The sequence below is a fragment of the Diplotaxodon limnothrissa genome, linkage group LG6 (genome assembly GCF_057381915.1).
Source record: "Diplotaxodon limnothrissa isolate DT_005_m linkage group LG6, D_limnothrissa_male_GT1.1, whole genome shotgun sequence".
Lineage (NCBI taxonomy): Eukaryota > Metazoa > Chordata > Actinopteri > Cichliformes > Cichlidae > Diplotaxodon > Diplotaxodon limnothrissa.
Genome location: NC_140601.1, coordinates 23,302,103 through 23,318,009, shown reverse-complemented (window position 1 = coordinate 23,318,009; position 15,907 = coordinate 23,302,103). Strand labels below are relative to the sequence as shown.

The following is a 15,907-nucleotide window of genomic DNA, read 5'->3' as shown; positions in this document are numbered from 1 at the left end:
GAGGTTAAATTATAGGAAGGCTCTTGTACCAAAAGCAAAGTTGTATCTGAACAGGAATTCCTGTGTTTAATAGACGTGTAGATGATTTAGAAGAGACCTGATATTTAACAGGTCAAAAATAACGGGACAATCAGACGAAACACTGACTCCGTCTGATGGCTGATCTCACCTTCAGCCAGATGTCTTCTACCAATATCGAATGTCTGAGGTCGTGCAGATGTGGGTTAGGGAACCTTTTCGAGCTGTTTATAAAAATCAGATAACCGAACTAATCAAATTCCTGTATCTTTAAATTCAAAATATGTGACACCGCACTGACGAAAGAAGATGTTGCATAACTGGTGTTTCTGTTGGAGCAAAAATTACAGTCACTGAGGTAAACTGTCTTGAATCCAGATGAAATTTGTTTCAGAAATGCTGCAACACAGTGCAGGATACTCTGAAAGACATCGTTTTGCCTGCTGTGGACACAGCTTTGGGCTTTCATCAGACAGGAGCAGTCAAAGGTTACGCACCACAGTATTTGCCTTTCTTAAAGTTGCTCTTTTGGCTTTCTGGCAGTGGGAGACAGAGATAGCAAAGGCCTGGAACAAGTGGCCGGGCGCACTCGCACCACTGAGGCCTGCGGTGGTAACAGAGGATTTCTCTCTTTTGTCCTTTTTTAAAAAACATTCCCTCGCACCTCTGCGCTTCTGAATTCAGATGGAGACGTTTTGAATGGGGCATGACGTGAATACAGATTAACAGACGCTGCACAGGCAGAAAAAGCAGGCACTCATAGTCTCACAGCCTTCACGCACGCGCACATTTTGACACATTATCGTCTCATGTGAAGGTGGATAAAACACCACTGTCACCAGAAGACAATGAAAATACATAAAAACAATGAAAAGGTAAAGGTAGAAATCCACCGAACGGATCTTTTTGTGCTTTATAATACGGTGTGTTGTTTTGCATTAGATAGACACCCACGAAGATAAGAGACTTCTCACGACAATCATCCTTTCGTAACATCCCTCCCCCCCGCTCCTGCATCTGCGTACCACATAATGAGTCACAAAGGGTGCACATACTGTCAGGTACTTTCACTGAATGAATTTTGAGTGCATTAGTCTCAAATCTGGTCATTATGCATAAAATTTGAATGGACATGAGCAACTTCTACAATACAGTACGGTCTAAAGCACAATTTAGTGAGCTTTGTTTTGTTACGTCAACACTTTAATGAGGACATTGTCACAATTTGGTTTACCTTGGAAAAGAAAAGTATTCAGATTACACCTTATTACCATCACTAATATTAGTATGAATATCATATACTAATACTCTGCGCCGTATTTATTGGCAATATGAGACAGATTTTAATCAGTATTGTTATTGCATGTTTTATCCTTTGTTCTTATTTCTTCCTTACTCACATTCTGTTATCGGCCATCGTTCAGTGAGACATAAATGTGTGTGTGTGTGGTATAGTGCATTTGCATGTGTGTGCATTTATGCGTTTGTATCATGAATATCTTGTATAATCTAGTCCGGTTTGTCACTGCTTGGGGCTCCTTGCTGCGTGAGCGTATGCCAGTACTCGACTTTCTTCCCTTTGTTTTTGAGACACTCGAACCAGTGTCTGAGTCTCTCTCCGCTCGCATTGATGCCCAGCTCCACTCCTCCTGCAAACACAGAGAGAGAGAAGCAGAGGAAACAGAGAGGAGTCAAGAGGCGAAGGAAAACTTGTTTGCTGGTGAGGACGATAAAAGGAGACAAAAACTGGGAGGAGGTGAAGATGACTAATAAGGAAACAAAATAACTAACAAACTAAAGAAAGAAAAATTTGAGTTTGCTTTTCATTTTTTTTTAAATACTCTTTATGAATCTGAAATTCCTGATCCTTTTAGCATAGCTATCAGAGGGAAAACAATCACAACACTCACTTATGTGAAATGTTTGCAGGGACCAAAGAATGGTCCAGATCTTTCTAAAGAGCCCCCAAAAATCTGGGAAATACTGGATCATCCTTACCAATGCACTGTACATTATCCTGGGACCTTACAAAACATTATCTTTACAGTTTAAGTAACACATTTCTCATGAATTGGAGTGGCAGTGTAGAGTGGAATATAATCAAGTTCAGTACCTCAAAATTGGTACATTAGTACAAGGCGTGTTTAAAGATTTATTGAATCTACCAACAAAAAGCAAAAAAACAAAGCATCTCTGCTTTAAATTTTACCCCTGTCTGCTCCTAGATCTTCTCCTTGTGAAGCACTGTGAGCATTAAGGCACATCTGCTATGCTTGGACTGCTCCCCAGAAGTTCCAAACATAACGAGAGTTAATCGTCCAGTTTTAGCTTGAAGAAGGGGCATTAGTTAGGAGCACAAGCAGGAGCATATGCTCACAGCTTTATCAACTCTTTCAGGGTTTTGCATTGTGAATTTGCTCCAAAGGAGTCCAACTGGACCACAATTTGTGTCCCGAGGCTTCAAAAGAAGAACCATAACTGCACACAGCTTTAGTTATGGAGCTCGCCCTCGTGCCACCATCCACCTACCAGTGCTGGGTAATCACATTACAGTTTTCTTCAAAGTAACGTGAACTGTGATGAATTCAATAATTACACCTACTGTAATACTGTTACAGATGTTAGTGATTAATGATCATCAAATGCGACTTTTTCCTCCTAAACATTTCCCTAATCAGCTGATTTCAGTTGGGCAGGGAGTGGACTGCAGCCTTTGAGAGGTGGCATATGGATGTTGCTTTTATTTTTATTTTTTATTGCATGATAAGAACAATAGCCTGATCGTAAAGTGCAGATTGCATCCAGGACAGAAGCAGCTACCCATTGCTTGTGATAAGAGAGCCAATGCTCTCTGTACAGACAGCATGCTAACACAAAGCTAGCCAAGAACACAGAGTGAAGTGTAGGGATGGGAACTGATAAGAATTCAGTGCTGCCGATTCCATTACTGATTCTCCTATTGAGTTCTCACTGGCTCTGCTTTGAGAGTGACCACCATCGCTAAGCAGCATGTCATAAATGCTACATTTATGCAAATTTCTCTGTAAAACGACCTGAAACACACTGTCTCATAATTACCATTTAACAATATAAACTGAGGCTACACACCAACACAAATGCCAATCCTAACGAGGACACACATGTGATCTTTCTCTTAGTGTTTAGGTATGAACACAAAGTTAACAGCACAAAGCAAAGATGAGAACCAGCACAGAGACTTTCAAGTGATTCTACTGTAGAAACATGAACAGGTGGAAAGGAAAGCTGCAGCCTGACCGATCATCAGTTTGTTACCTGTTGAATTTAGGGTCTGGCTGCTTGGCTGGGGTCAGCATTCACTCAGCTTTATCACCACTCTGGGTTCTTGGCTAGCTTAGCGTTAGCATGCTGTCTACAGGATGCAGTTTGGACTTTATCAGAATCAGAATCAGAATCAGAATACTTTATTGATCCCTGGGGGAAATTATTTTTTGTTACAGTGCTCCATTTTAAACCAACATTAAGACAAGACAGACAATACGCTAACTAAGAATAGTACAATATATACATATATATACATACATACATACATACATAAGTCACTCATAAATAAATAGTTGGAAAAGAAACATGTGTAGCTGTAGCAGCAAACAGTGTGTTAAGTGGATGCGTTGTACAGGGAGATGGCCACAGGCAGGAATGATTTCCTGTGTCGTTCAGTGGTGCTTTTCGGTAATCTCAGTCTCTCACTGAACGTGCTCCTGTGACTGACCAACATGTCATGGAGTGGGTGGGAGGTGTTATCCAACATTGTCTTTATCTTGGACAGCATCCGCCTCTCCGACACCACCTTGAGGGAGTCCAGCTCCATCCCCACAACATTGCTGGCCTTACGGATCAGTTTATTAAGTCTGTTGGCATCTGCGACCCTCAGCCTGCTCCCCCAGCATGCAACAGCATAGAGGATCGCACTGGCCACAACAGACTCATAGAAAATCCTCAGCATTTTCTGGCAGATGTTGAAGGACCTCAGTCGCCTCAAAAAATAGAGACGACTCTGGCCCTTCCTGTAAAGTGCTGTGGTGTTTTTAGCCCAGTCCAGTTTATTGTCAATGTGTACTCCAAGGTATTTATAGTCCTCCACAATGTCAACACTGACCCCCTGGATTGAAACAGGGGTCAAGTGTTTCCTGGTCTTCCTGAAGTCCACGATCAGTTCCTTGGTCTTTGCCACGTTGAGCTGCAGATGATTCTGCTCACACCACGTGACAAAGGAGTCGACCACAGCCCGGTACTCTGTCTCATCATCCCTGCTGATGCATCCAACCACCGCAGAGTCATCAGAAAACTTCTGAAGATGGCAGGTCTCTGTGCAGTGGCTGAAGTCTGTGGTGTAGAGGGTGAAGAGGAAGGGGGAGAGGACAGTCCCCTGTGGTGCCCCTGTGTTGCTAATCACCTTGTCAGACACACACTGTGGGAGACGTACATATTGTGGTCTTCCTGTCAGGTAATCAACAATCCAGGACACCAGAGAAGCATCCACCTGCATCGCTGCTAACTTATCACCCAGGAGGGTCGGCCTGATGGTGTTGAAAGCACTGGAAAAGTCAAAAAACATGACCCTCACAGTGCTCGCCGGCTGGTCCAGATGGGTGTAGACACGATTGAGCAGGTAGATGATGGCGTCCTCAGTTCCGAGACGAGGCTGATAAGCGAACTGAAGGGGATCCAGATGTGGTCTTACTATGGGTCGCAGCTGGTCCAGGATGAGCCTTTCCAGGGTCTTCATGATGTGGGAGGTCAATGCCACGGGCCTGTAATCCTGGGGGCCACTGGGACGAGGCGTCTTTGGTACAGGGACGAGGCATGATGTCTTCCACATCACCGGGACCCTCTGCAGACTCAGACTCAGCATAAACAGTTTATGAAAGACTCCACACAGCTGGGGGGCACAGGTCTTGAGGACAAGGGGACTCACTCCGTCTGGTCCAGCAGACTTGCCTGAGTGAAGTCTCCTCATTTGCATCTCAACCTGGTATTGAGTGAAGGTGATGGGTGGGGGAGGGGTGTCAGGAATCTCACAGGAGGCAACATGTGAAGAGAGAGGCTGGCACAGTGGTGTGGCTCTGGATTCCAGGCTGACTGCAGGTGAGGTTGTGGGGGTGGGAGCAGACACCGTGGTGTCGAATCTATTGAAAAACAGATTCAACTCGTCGGCTCTATTCTCACCTCCCTCAGCTCCCCTGCTGTTGGTTGGCCTGAATCCAGTGATGGTCTTCATGCCCCTCCACACCTCTCTCATGCTGTTCTGCTGGAGTTTCCACTCCAGCTTCCTCCTGTAATTGTCCTTAGCCTCTCTGATCTTGTCCTTTAGTAACACCTGGATCTTCCTCACCTCCTCTTTGTTGCCCCCTCTGAAAGCCCTCTTCTTGTTGTTGAGGAGGGCTTTGATGTCCTTAGTCACCCACGGCTTGTTATTTGGGTAACAATGAACAGTCTGAGCTGGAACAATGGAGTCGGTGTAGAAAGTTATGTAGCCTGTGATACACTCAGTAAGCCCATTGATGTCCTCGGCGTGAGGCTCACAGAGTGTTTCCCAGTCGGTCACCTCGAAACAGCCCTGTAGTTCCGCTATTGCCTCCTCTGACCACCTCCTAACAGTCCTGGTGGTCACAGGTTCCCTCCTCACAATTGGCACATAGCGGGGGGTGAGGTGAATCAGGTTATGATCTGACCTACCAAGTGGGGGGAGGGAGGAGGAGCTGTATGCATCCTTGACGTTAGCATACAGTAAGTCTAAAGTTTTCTCTCCCCTGGTGGGACAGTCCACATATTGTTTGAATGTTGGTAGTGTATTGTCCAGTGATACATGGTTGAAGTCACCCGAGATCACAATAAAGGCACTCGGGTGCTGAGTCTGTAGCCGAGCTATGGCAGAGTGGATAGTGTCACATGCAGCTGTGGGGTTAGCAGAGGGGGGAACATAGACAGCCACCAAGATGACGTGAGAGAATTCCCTGGGTAAATAATACGGCCTGAGTCCAACAGCACACAGTTCAGTGTCCGGGCAACAAATCCTTTCTTTGATTGTTATGTTGGCAGGGTTACACCACCGGTTGTTAACTAAAACAGCAAGCCCACCTCCTTTACGCTTACCGCTAGCGATGCTGTCCCTGTCCGCCCGAACAGTGTGGAAGCCTTCCACGGAAGCATTCTCATCGGGAATGTCCTGGTGCAGCCATGATTCGGTGAAACACATCAGGCTACACTCTCGGTATTCCCTCTGACTCCGTACCAGTGCTGAGAGCTCGTCGATTTTAATTGCCAACGATCGCACATTTCCCATCACGATAGACGGCAGACACGGTTTAAACCTCCTCCTCGCTTCGAGCCTCCGCTGTCTCACCGTCACCTTTTTTCTTCTCTTCTGTCCTTGACCTCTGCATCCCCGATGTGTTTTCCTCCAAATTTCAATTTTATCATTGTGCTCTTGTCCATTTGTACAATACAAATAATGCTAATCTCCATATCCACTCTACACACTATTTTCCACCTCCTGAACATTAACTGAAATCACCTGATTGTAGCTCAAGTGCAACTGAAAAGATAAGTTGATAGGCAATGACTGATCAATACTGATTGATAGGAGAGCACACTAATAATCCCCGTCCCTAGTGAAGTTAAAGCTGAGTGTATGTATGCTGCCCCCCAGCACAGCAGCCAGAGCAAAAACAGCAATGATCAGTCAGTCTTGCAGGACTTTTGTCTTATGTTCTAACAGAACACCACTGTGGCGATTGCTGTAAAGTGTTTTTGGGGTTGTTGACTTTGTACTCATATTTAAACACTAAAAGAAAGGTCTCTGGTGTCCTTATTGAGACAGGAATCTGTGTCAGTGTTTAGAAGGTAAAATGCATCTCATGCTATGCTAAATGAGTAACACAAGAGTAATGTAATTACTGAGTATTTCAACTAGTTTTTTCTCCAAGGACTGATTAATGCATTACTTTTAAAAAAGTGACAAATACCTTCTTCTGAGTAGTAACCCCAACATGGCCACTAGCATGACCACACACATAGCACAATCATCGTAGCTCTGAGATCCAGCTTCTAAATGTGATCATCCTTCCCAAAATATAATTAAAAGTGTGAGGAAGGAAGGGAATCCAGTGTGGGATAGAGATGAGCAATTGCAGATCATAGTTAGACTTCCAGGAAGCAAGTCGAGGAACACTCAGGGCGAATCATAACTACATGACCTTAAGAACAGCAGCAATATTAATAAATGTATGTTTTCTGTGAAGAAGTGCAAATCAGTTGTTGTTGGGGTTTTTTGTTTTTTAACTTTGTTGTTAAAAAGTAATCTTTAATAATATTTAATTAGGAACAGCCAACAATGCATTATATTAAAATTTATGTAAATATCTTTATTTGCTGCCAGACTGTCATGTAAGGACAGAAGGAAGCAAAAAGGCCTTCATGTCAAATTTTCCCTGACGGAGAGAAAGAGAAATTTAAGGTAGCTGGAAAATAACAATAAATTGAAATTTTGATGACTGATTTTACAAGAATTGGATGCGCTGGGAATAAACAAGTGGAGAAACAAGAAATACTTCAAGTGAGGTAATGGAGCCACTGGAGGAGGAGCACAACGTATGATAAAGCTGCACACAGCTGTCACGCTGGGGATACAAAGTCTTTCTCTGGGCTGTGATTGCATAAGAGTGCCTCAGAAACTGACAGCCATGAGCAAACAAAGCTCGGTTTTTGATCTACGCCTTTTCTGAGCACGGGACCGAGCGTCGCCTGAGACGCTGCTGCTGGGAGGAGAAGAGGAGCGATCTACAGATCATCCCTCGCTTTCCTCTCACAGAATCATGCAACTTGTAGAACAGGTCTAAACCTGTTGACAGAGTTTCGATAGGATAATCACGCACAACACTTTGTCAGTTTCGCTGCACGCCCCCGCAGCACTCCCACCACCTCCCAACAGTGATCGATGGAGTGTTCCCCGGGCCCGCTGGCTGATAGTGACAAACGAATGGCCAGCCATCCTGACACACACTGGGGGATAGAAGAAGGATGAGGAACTGGAGCCGGGGGGAGACGTGGCGGCTGACGCACAGGCTGGTGGGCTGGTGCGTGCCAAAACTCGCACGGTTTTACCCCTGCTCTCTCCTCACTTCTCCTCCGCTGCAGATCCCTCTCATTAAACCCCACCAGCGGATGAATAACTGCTTGTGGTGAACCAAGCATTTAGCAGAGCCATAGATCTGAAAGAATCAATAGGCGTCAAAGTTCCTACTGAAACACTGAACTGCATCTGAATTTCTCTGTTCCACACAACTTTCCAATCCTTTTATGGGTGGAGGCGTGTCCAGCAGTGTTTTTGGGCCATCAGATCAACAGTTTTACAAACACCAACCTATTAATGTTCGATCACTCAAAGTCCCTCACAGGACTGACACCTGTAGGTGAACACGAGTAGGTGAAGGTAAATTAAGGTAAATAAGTGTTTAAAAGAGAAACCATTAAGACTTGCTGTATATTAAATTACATTTGACTTTTTAAGCAAGCATGTCGCATAGCTTTATATGTTAAATATTAAGCTTATTAATTTGGGTAACCTGATCTTATCCCTCATAAACATCAAGCAATAATTAAAGTCTTTTTTTTGTATGTGTATACATTCAAAGCTCTCGACTTCCACAGTTTTAAATGCAACATGTTCAAATACAACACATTTTAAATGAAAAGCACTAAGGGAAGCACAGATGGCTTTAAAATTTCTAAAGGACACTTTTTACCTGCCCTCAAAATTTGAACTGGAGCTTGATTTGATGGCAGCGCAGTAACTGGATTCATGGGTTTCTGTCTGTGCAGTTGTGGCATCATTACATTGCAATAAACATAAAGTCTCTTGCGATTTGGCATCGTGATTAAAACCAAGATTGAACTGAATCGGAGATATCAGACTTGGAACACAGTCCCACTGTTTTGAGACTGTGCTCGCGTGGCCTTTTCATCAACTCTTTATCCGCTTTTTTAGCTTTGAGACTTGACTTTGAAGGGAACCGATTGGAAACAGCTCAGAGGTTTAGATTTGGCTCATGGTGAAGATGAAATTTCCCAACTCTCTTCATGCGCATGTTGCTCCCTCAGTTTATCCATTCGATTCATTGCTTGAGTTTACTCACCTCTGTGATGTGACATCCTCTACATACAGTGGCTTGCAATAGTATTCGGCCCCCTTGAACTTTTCCACATTTTGTCACATTACAGCCACAAACATGAATCAATTTTATTGGAATTCCACGTGAAAGACCAACACAAAGTGGTGTACACGTGAGAAGTGGAACGAAAATCATACATGATTCCAAACATTTATACAAATAAATAACTGCAAAGTGGGGTGTGCATAATTATTCAGCCCCCTTTGGTCTGAGTGCAGTCAGTTGCCCATAGACATTGCCTGATGAGTGCTAATGACTAAATAGAGTGCACCTGTGTGTAATCTAATGTCAGTACAAATACAGCTGCTCTGTGACGACCTCAGAGGTTGTCTAAGAGAATATTAGGAGCAACAACACCATGAAGTCCAAAGAACTCACGAGACAGGTCATGGATAAAGTTATTGAGAAATTTAAAGCAGGCTTAGGCTACAAAAAGATTTCCCAAGCCTTGAACATCCCACTATTAGTCGTGCGCTGCACAAAGTTGGCCTTTATGGAAGAGTGGCAAGAAGAAAGTCATTGTTAAAAGAAAACCATAAGAATTCCCGTTTGCAGTTTGCCACAAGCCATGTGGGGGACACAGCAAACAGGAAGAAGGTGCTCTGGTCAGATGAGACCAAAATGGAACTTTTTGGCCAAAATGCAAAACGCTATGTGTGGTGGAAAACTAACACTGCACATCACTCTGAACACACTCTGTTAAATATGGTGGTGGCAGTATCATGCCCTGGGGGTGCTTCTCTTCAGCAGGGACAGGGAAGCTGGTCAGAGTTGATGGGAAGATGGATGGAGCCAAATACAGGGCAATCTTGGAAGAAAACCTGTTGGAGTCTGCAAAAGACGTGAGACTGGGGCGGAGGTTTACCTTCCAGCAGGACAACGACCCTAAACATAAAGCCAGGGCAACAATGGAACAGTTTAAAACAGAACATATCCATGTGTTAGAATGGCCCAGTCAAAGTCCAGATCTAAATCCAATCGAGAATCTGTGGCAAGATCTGAAAACTGCTGTTCACAAACGCTGTCCATCTAATCTGACTGAGCTGGAGCTGTTTTGCAAAGAAGAATGGGCAAGAATTTCAGTCTGTAGATGTGCAAAGCTGGTAGAGACATACCCTAAAAGACTGGCAGCTGTAACTGCAGCAAAAGGTGGTTCTACAAAGTATTGACTCAGGGGGCTGAATAATTACACACACCCCACTTTGCAGTTATTTGTTTGTAAAAAATGTTTGGAATCATGTATGATTTTCGTTCCACTTCTCACGTGTACACCACTTTGTATTGGTCTTTCACGTGGAATTCCAATAAAACTGATTCATGTTTGTGGCTGTAATGTGACAAAATGTGGAAAAGTTGCAATACTTTTGCAAGCCACTGTATTCTGCTACGACAGTAAGCCTGTTTTCTAATGGTAACGCTTACAGAAGACCACTGCACTGGAACTATGCTTGCTCGACCTCTTTATCAACTGTTTTTCTCCATCTCTCCTTTTTTTTGTTTCTGTGTCATTTTTCTCTCAGACCCAATTAACATCATGGGCAGGCTGCTGTAGCTAAACCTGTAATGATAATGGTCGGGGAAATGGTTGTTATCTGGGGCTGTGTGTGGGTCTGATGGCCTTTTCCCCCAGCAGGGCTTATAAGTCATTGGGTTTATCTAAACAGGGGGTGTCTCCCTTCAGCCTACCGTCTCTCCCACACACAAACACACACGTGCGCACACTCGCGCACACTCACATTAGACAAAGTAAAATGCTTTGATCTGAAGGCCTCCGAGCTCATAGGGTGGTAATCCATTCTCACTGTGCCTCCCTACCAGTTCTCCATCACTCCTTAAGCTCCCATGTTCTCCGTTGCTGTGATATACACACCGGGCCATGCCAAAGCTTTTTAGCAGTCTGATGAAGCTGCAACCATTTAATGTGCCAAGTCTATGAAGGATGTGGACCCAGAGAAAATCGTCTTCCTTTTTGAGTTTTCCCCTCCATTTCCTGTTCCACTCAAACTCTTCTTTGCTCGCTCAATCGTTCTCCTCAAGCCTCATAATTACTTCTCATCTCTCTAGTTTTCTTCCCCCTCTCTCTACCCACACTCAGCCTGTTTTTTTCCTCCTTCTTTTTTTATCTTTCTGCTCCGCTTTCATTTCAACAGTCTGCTACGGTCACATTCTTTGCTTCGCTGCTTTCCTCTCCACTCCTCCCCTCCACACTACAGCGTTTCTGAGCCTACCTATGAAGTCGTTGCTCATTCCCAAGTCATAGTCCCACACAGTGATCTCCAGGGTCTTCTTCGCCAGCTGGTCCAAGGATACTTCATATGAAAACTCCTGTGCAGGTGGGGTACATGAGAGCATATTTACATCAATGATTCATAAACAGGTGATTGAAAGGAACTGAATTCCTAACTCAGCACGTGTTCTGTGATACGCTGGGTGCACCTGCAGGATATGACACAGTCCCTTTAAGGTATGCTTAAATTGCCATGCTTTACATTGGGAGCTCAGTAGAGAAATCAAAGAAGTTGTTAGCTGCGGTGTGGTTAATTGCAGAGAAAGTGTGGAGCTGTACCTCATTGAATTCGGGATTGAGAGTCTTTTTCTTCACGGAAGTCTTGTATTTGGACTTTTTCCCCATATCTGGCTGTAAGACGCTGAGAAAGAGAGAGAAACCAGATAAAGACATGAATTCAGCGTGATCTTGGGGAATCAGGGAACATGCTGTACAACCCCTGGAAAACAGGCTGTCAGAAACTATTACTCAAATAGCCACGGTCAATGTCTTAGTTAATCTTTGCCTATATTTCATGAAATTCTGCTACTTGTAGGTTAGTGTTAGTGTTACTGACAAACAAATGGAAATGATCACACACATGCATATTTAGCATTGCTGTGCAGTAATTAGTGTTAGGCACAAATAGAGACAGTTTACCATCTGTCTCTAGTGGAGTGGAGACGGATGGTAAACAGATATTCTTACACCACCAGTTTTGCACAGATTAACATACAGTGATTGTATTTTGTTTGAGAAAGTGAGTGATCTCAAATGTAAAATAGGTTTGTGCAACAGAGATCTTTGAACTCCTGTCAAACAGAGCCAGAACTTCATTATCAAACCAGCTAATCCACAACTTTTTAAAATCTTTGTCCGTAAAGTTGACAGTAAAGTCTGCTGAATAGCAGAAACAAAAAGGGAGAATGAAATTTTGCAAAATGTCTTTATGAGATAACTTCAACCCAGAAGTGTTTTGAACAATGGCAGGGACAGAGAGCAGCTGAAAGAGAACGAGAAAGAGACAGAGGAGGATTGTAGACCACAGCAAGATCATAATCGTGCTGATGTTGGAGGAGTATATGCTCCAGAGAAGAGGCAACAGAAGGGTCGCTGGAGGGCAACGGGATTCATCATCAGCATAAATTCAAAGTCAAGATGTTCAGGCAGTGAGATATCACACTCTTCCAGCCTTTCACTGTCAATGACGAATCCTGGCCTGACAGCTGATGCATGCAGAGCTGGAATCAGAGCGAGTGAAGGATGGAGGGGATGCAGGTGGAGCAGGAGGAGGGGGAACTGACAGAGAGCAAGGTGGCACAAAGTTTGAATCTACTGTTGGATTCTAGTGCCTTTTAATGTAAACTTTAATGCTTATCTGTCAGCTTAGTATCTGAGTGCACTCCCTTCATCAATGCAGACCTTTTCTTTGTCAACTAGAAAGAGAAAAAAACAACAGATGCTTAAGATTTTATGATGGAGAGTTCAAATGTTGTGTCCACTAGGTGGCAGCACATCAACCACCATGACAAGGTGAATGCGTTTGTAAACTGCAGCTTGTTCAGGTTCAGCAGACAAAAAGACAACATTTACATCCCACACATCCCAAACCATTCATGGCTCTCCAGTAACTTCATTCCACAAACTCATGGTATCAAAGAAAGACATAACTGTGGGGGGTAAAAAAACAATTTAATGTAAAATACACAACAGAATAAAAATACTATTAAGGCTTTGGATCAGATTCGTACTGATGAGTTCCAGGAATCTAAATCTGAGGTCTGTGCTTCCTCTTTGTGCTGCTTATCCAACATCTTTTTAATTTCCTCTGCTGATCCTGTTCTAGATGTAGGAAACAGGCCCATGTTCAATGGTAATAGTCACAATTTATCAAGCAAGCCTGGAATCTCTTTATTGTGGGTAAAGTAAGTTAATGTACTTCATCTTTCATAAGTTGAGATAATCTACACGGAAGCTAATAAAAAGCCAGAAACTGTGGTGTCATTTGTTTTCACTTAGTTAGGCTGCTGTAACGCGAGTGCAGGAAATAACATTATAATCTGTGCGGCCTACCCAGCAGACTGTTTGGGGTAAACATGAATGATGAATCAACATACATCCATGATGTACAGATGTTTTTATGTTCCATCATAATGCCAAATCAGAAGTCAAGACTCATCAAATAAGGCAACATTTTCCAGTCTGTTGTCCAGTTTCGGTGAGCCCAACAAAGTGACAAATGAGTGTATACAACTCAAAGTCGGTCCAGTTTCGTACATCAGATTAGCCTGACAACCAAATGCATCAGAGTCTGTCTTCTTAGAGAGAAGTTAAATATCTCTGAGCAATTCAAAATAAGTATCCCCTGGGTAACAAACTAACTGTGTGCCTATTAAAGTCCCAATTACTGTGTTGTTCCAGTAAAAGCCATCAACTTAAATGTTTCAAACAATGTATAAAGACGAGACACAGGCTCAGCTAAATGTTTAAAGCATTAAAAAGCTCATTATCGCCACAAGATGCATCCTACCTGGTGTTTACATAATAGTTTGGTTTACTTCACAAGAAATAAAAAAGAAATCTTAAAGAAACTAATGAATCAATTAAGACAGTCGGCCAAGCAAAGCATCTTTTTAACCCCCAGCACGTGAGGCGGTGAAGTGAAAGCTCGAGGACATCCGAGCCTTAGCTCTGCCGACTCACATTCTGCATACGCCTCCAAGGGCAACTCACGCGGGAGAACTCATATTTTCAGAATAACAAAACATTCTTTGACACCAACGTTCGTAATTAAGATCGGGTAAATGGAAATAAAGGCCACAAAGGAGCAACCGAACTGTGCCCAATTTGCCACAGAAAATTCAATGTGAAAAATAATTCACGACGCAGGATGCTGGTCCACAGAGATACGGGAGGATAATCCCCTCAGTTTTTCACTAACAGTTTCTTTAAAAAGAACAGTGGGGAACAGCAAACTAAGTAACCACATGTTTATGTGCCGTATACGTACACCGTTTTAGCTCTGTGTCACCGGCTGACAGTGACTGATAAGGTTAGCGAGCTACCGCAGCTGCTGCTGACAACCTTTAAACGCTGTTCACGAGACAAACTGTGTTTGTAATGTGAGGCAACATGAACAAGCAGGACTCATCTTTAAAAAGCCCCATAAGGCGTGGACAAAGAAATGAGAACGCCTCCCCGTACACATACTATTAAGAAATCTAATGCAGCTACACTACTACTCAAAATGTTATGGTTTGTCTACTGGGAGTGACCAGGATGGACAGGATTAGTACATCGAGCGGCAAGGCTGAGATAGTTTGGACATGTGCAGAAGAGGGATTGTGGATGTACTGGATGAAGGGTATAAAAAGGGGAAGACCACAGAGAAGATTCACAGAGTGAAGGGTTGGTGTGACAGGAGCATGAAACAGAGATAAAGGAAGATGTTCCACTGTGGTGACCTCTAAAATAAGGAGTCAAAAGAAGATAAAGATATATATTAATAATATTTTTCATATCCTTTTCTTTCTTTTTTAAGAGTTAGGAGATGTCCTCCAATGCACATTTGTGCAATATCTCTAAAGTTAGAAACATCCTGTTTCTACAGTAGACAGGCCTGACAGCTGAATGCTCTGCCTCCCAGAGTTTATGTGTGACAAAAGCCAATAGTGGAGGCTATTATAGTACAGGCAGTTCCATAAGAATCAATCAGTGCACCCTAACTCACCCCATTAGAATCAACTGGTTATTTTCCATGATGACTGCATGACTAGACTGGAAAATTAACCACAAGTTAGCCTGCAGTCTGAGAGTGAAGCACTCTGTTTATTGGAATAATATGGTACTCTGAGGTCTTTGAGATATGATGGGGTCTGATTATTCACTATCGTGTATGTGAGGAGAATTTTTTTAGTTTTGGATTTAACAGGGAGCCGATGAACAGAAGCTAATATGGGGAAAAAAACGATGGTCTCTCTTTCTAGCCCCTGTTAGAACTCTCACTGCAGCTGGAGAAAACTTCAAAAAGTAAATCTGGGTAAATGTGCACGGGTTATACAACCATCCAGCATTGGTGGCTGGTCCAAACAACTTACAGTGCATTTGATACCAGGTTCATCTTTTGGTCACAATTCCGTCTGTGTCAAAATAATGTCCCAGTTTAGTCAAACAGTCATTGAAAAATAATCATTTGATTCTAATGGGGTCCATTAGGGTCAGCTGATTGATTTTCTAATGGAAGTGCACTGTTCATTTCATCATTATGCCAGTCCCCTATAGGCTCTTCTGACACATGAACTCTGGAAAATGCTGGGAAAGGACATCACACTGATTTTATACTTGAGAGCTAGCAGAGTAAAAATGATTTAGTCCCGTCACTCTCACTGATAGGAGCAACATATCCAAACTG

At 43.2% G+C, this 15,907-nt stretch overlaps 1 protein-coding gene across 1 annotated transcript in view; it reads right to left on the bottom strand.

The window, feature by feature from the left end:
• Positions 1–1,527: 1,527 nt before the first annotated feature.
• The window catches only part of doc2g (double C2-like domains, gamma), a 34,700-nt gene continuing 20,320 nt past the window's right edge, over positions 1,528–15,907 (bottom strand). Inside the window, exons 8-10 of the mRNA XM_085355945.1 lie at positions 11,797–11,878; positions 11,459–11,555; positions 1,528–1,667 (exon numbers count right to left, since the gene is read on the bottom strand). Coding sequence (XP_085212071.1) covers positions 1,528–1,667; positions 11,459–11,555; positions 11,797–11,878 — 319 coding nt within the window. The remainder of the gene's footprint in view (positions 1,668–11,458; positions 11,556–11,796; positions 11,879–15,907) is intronic.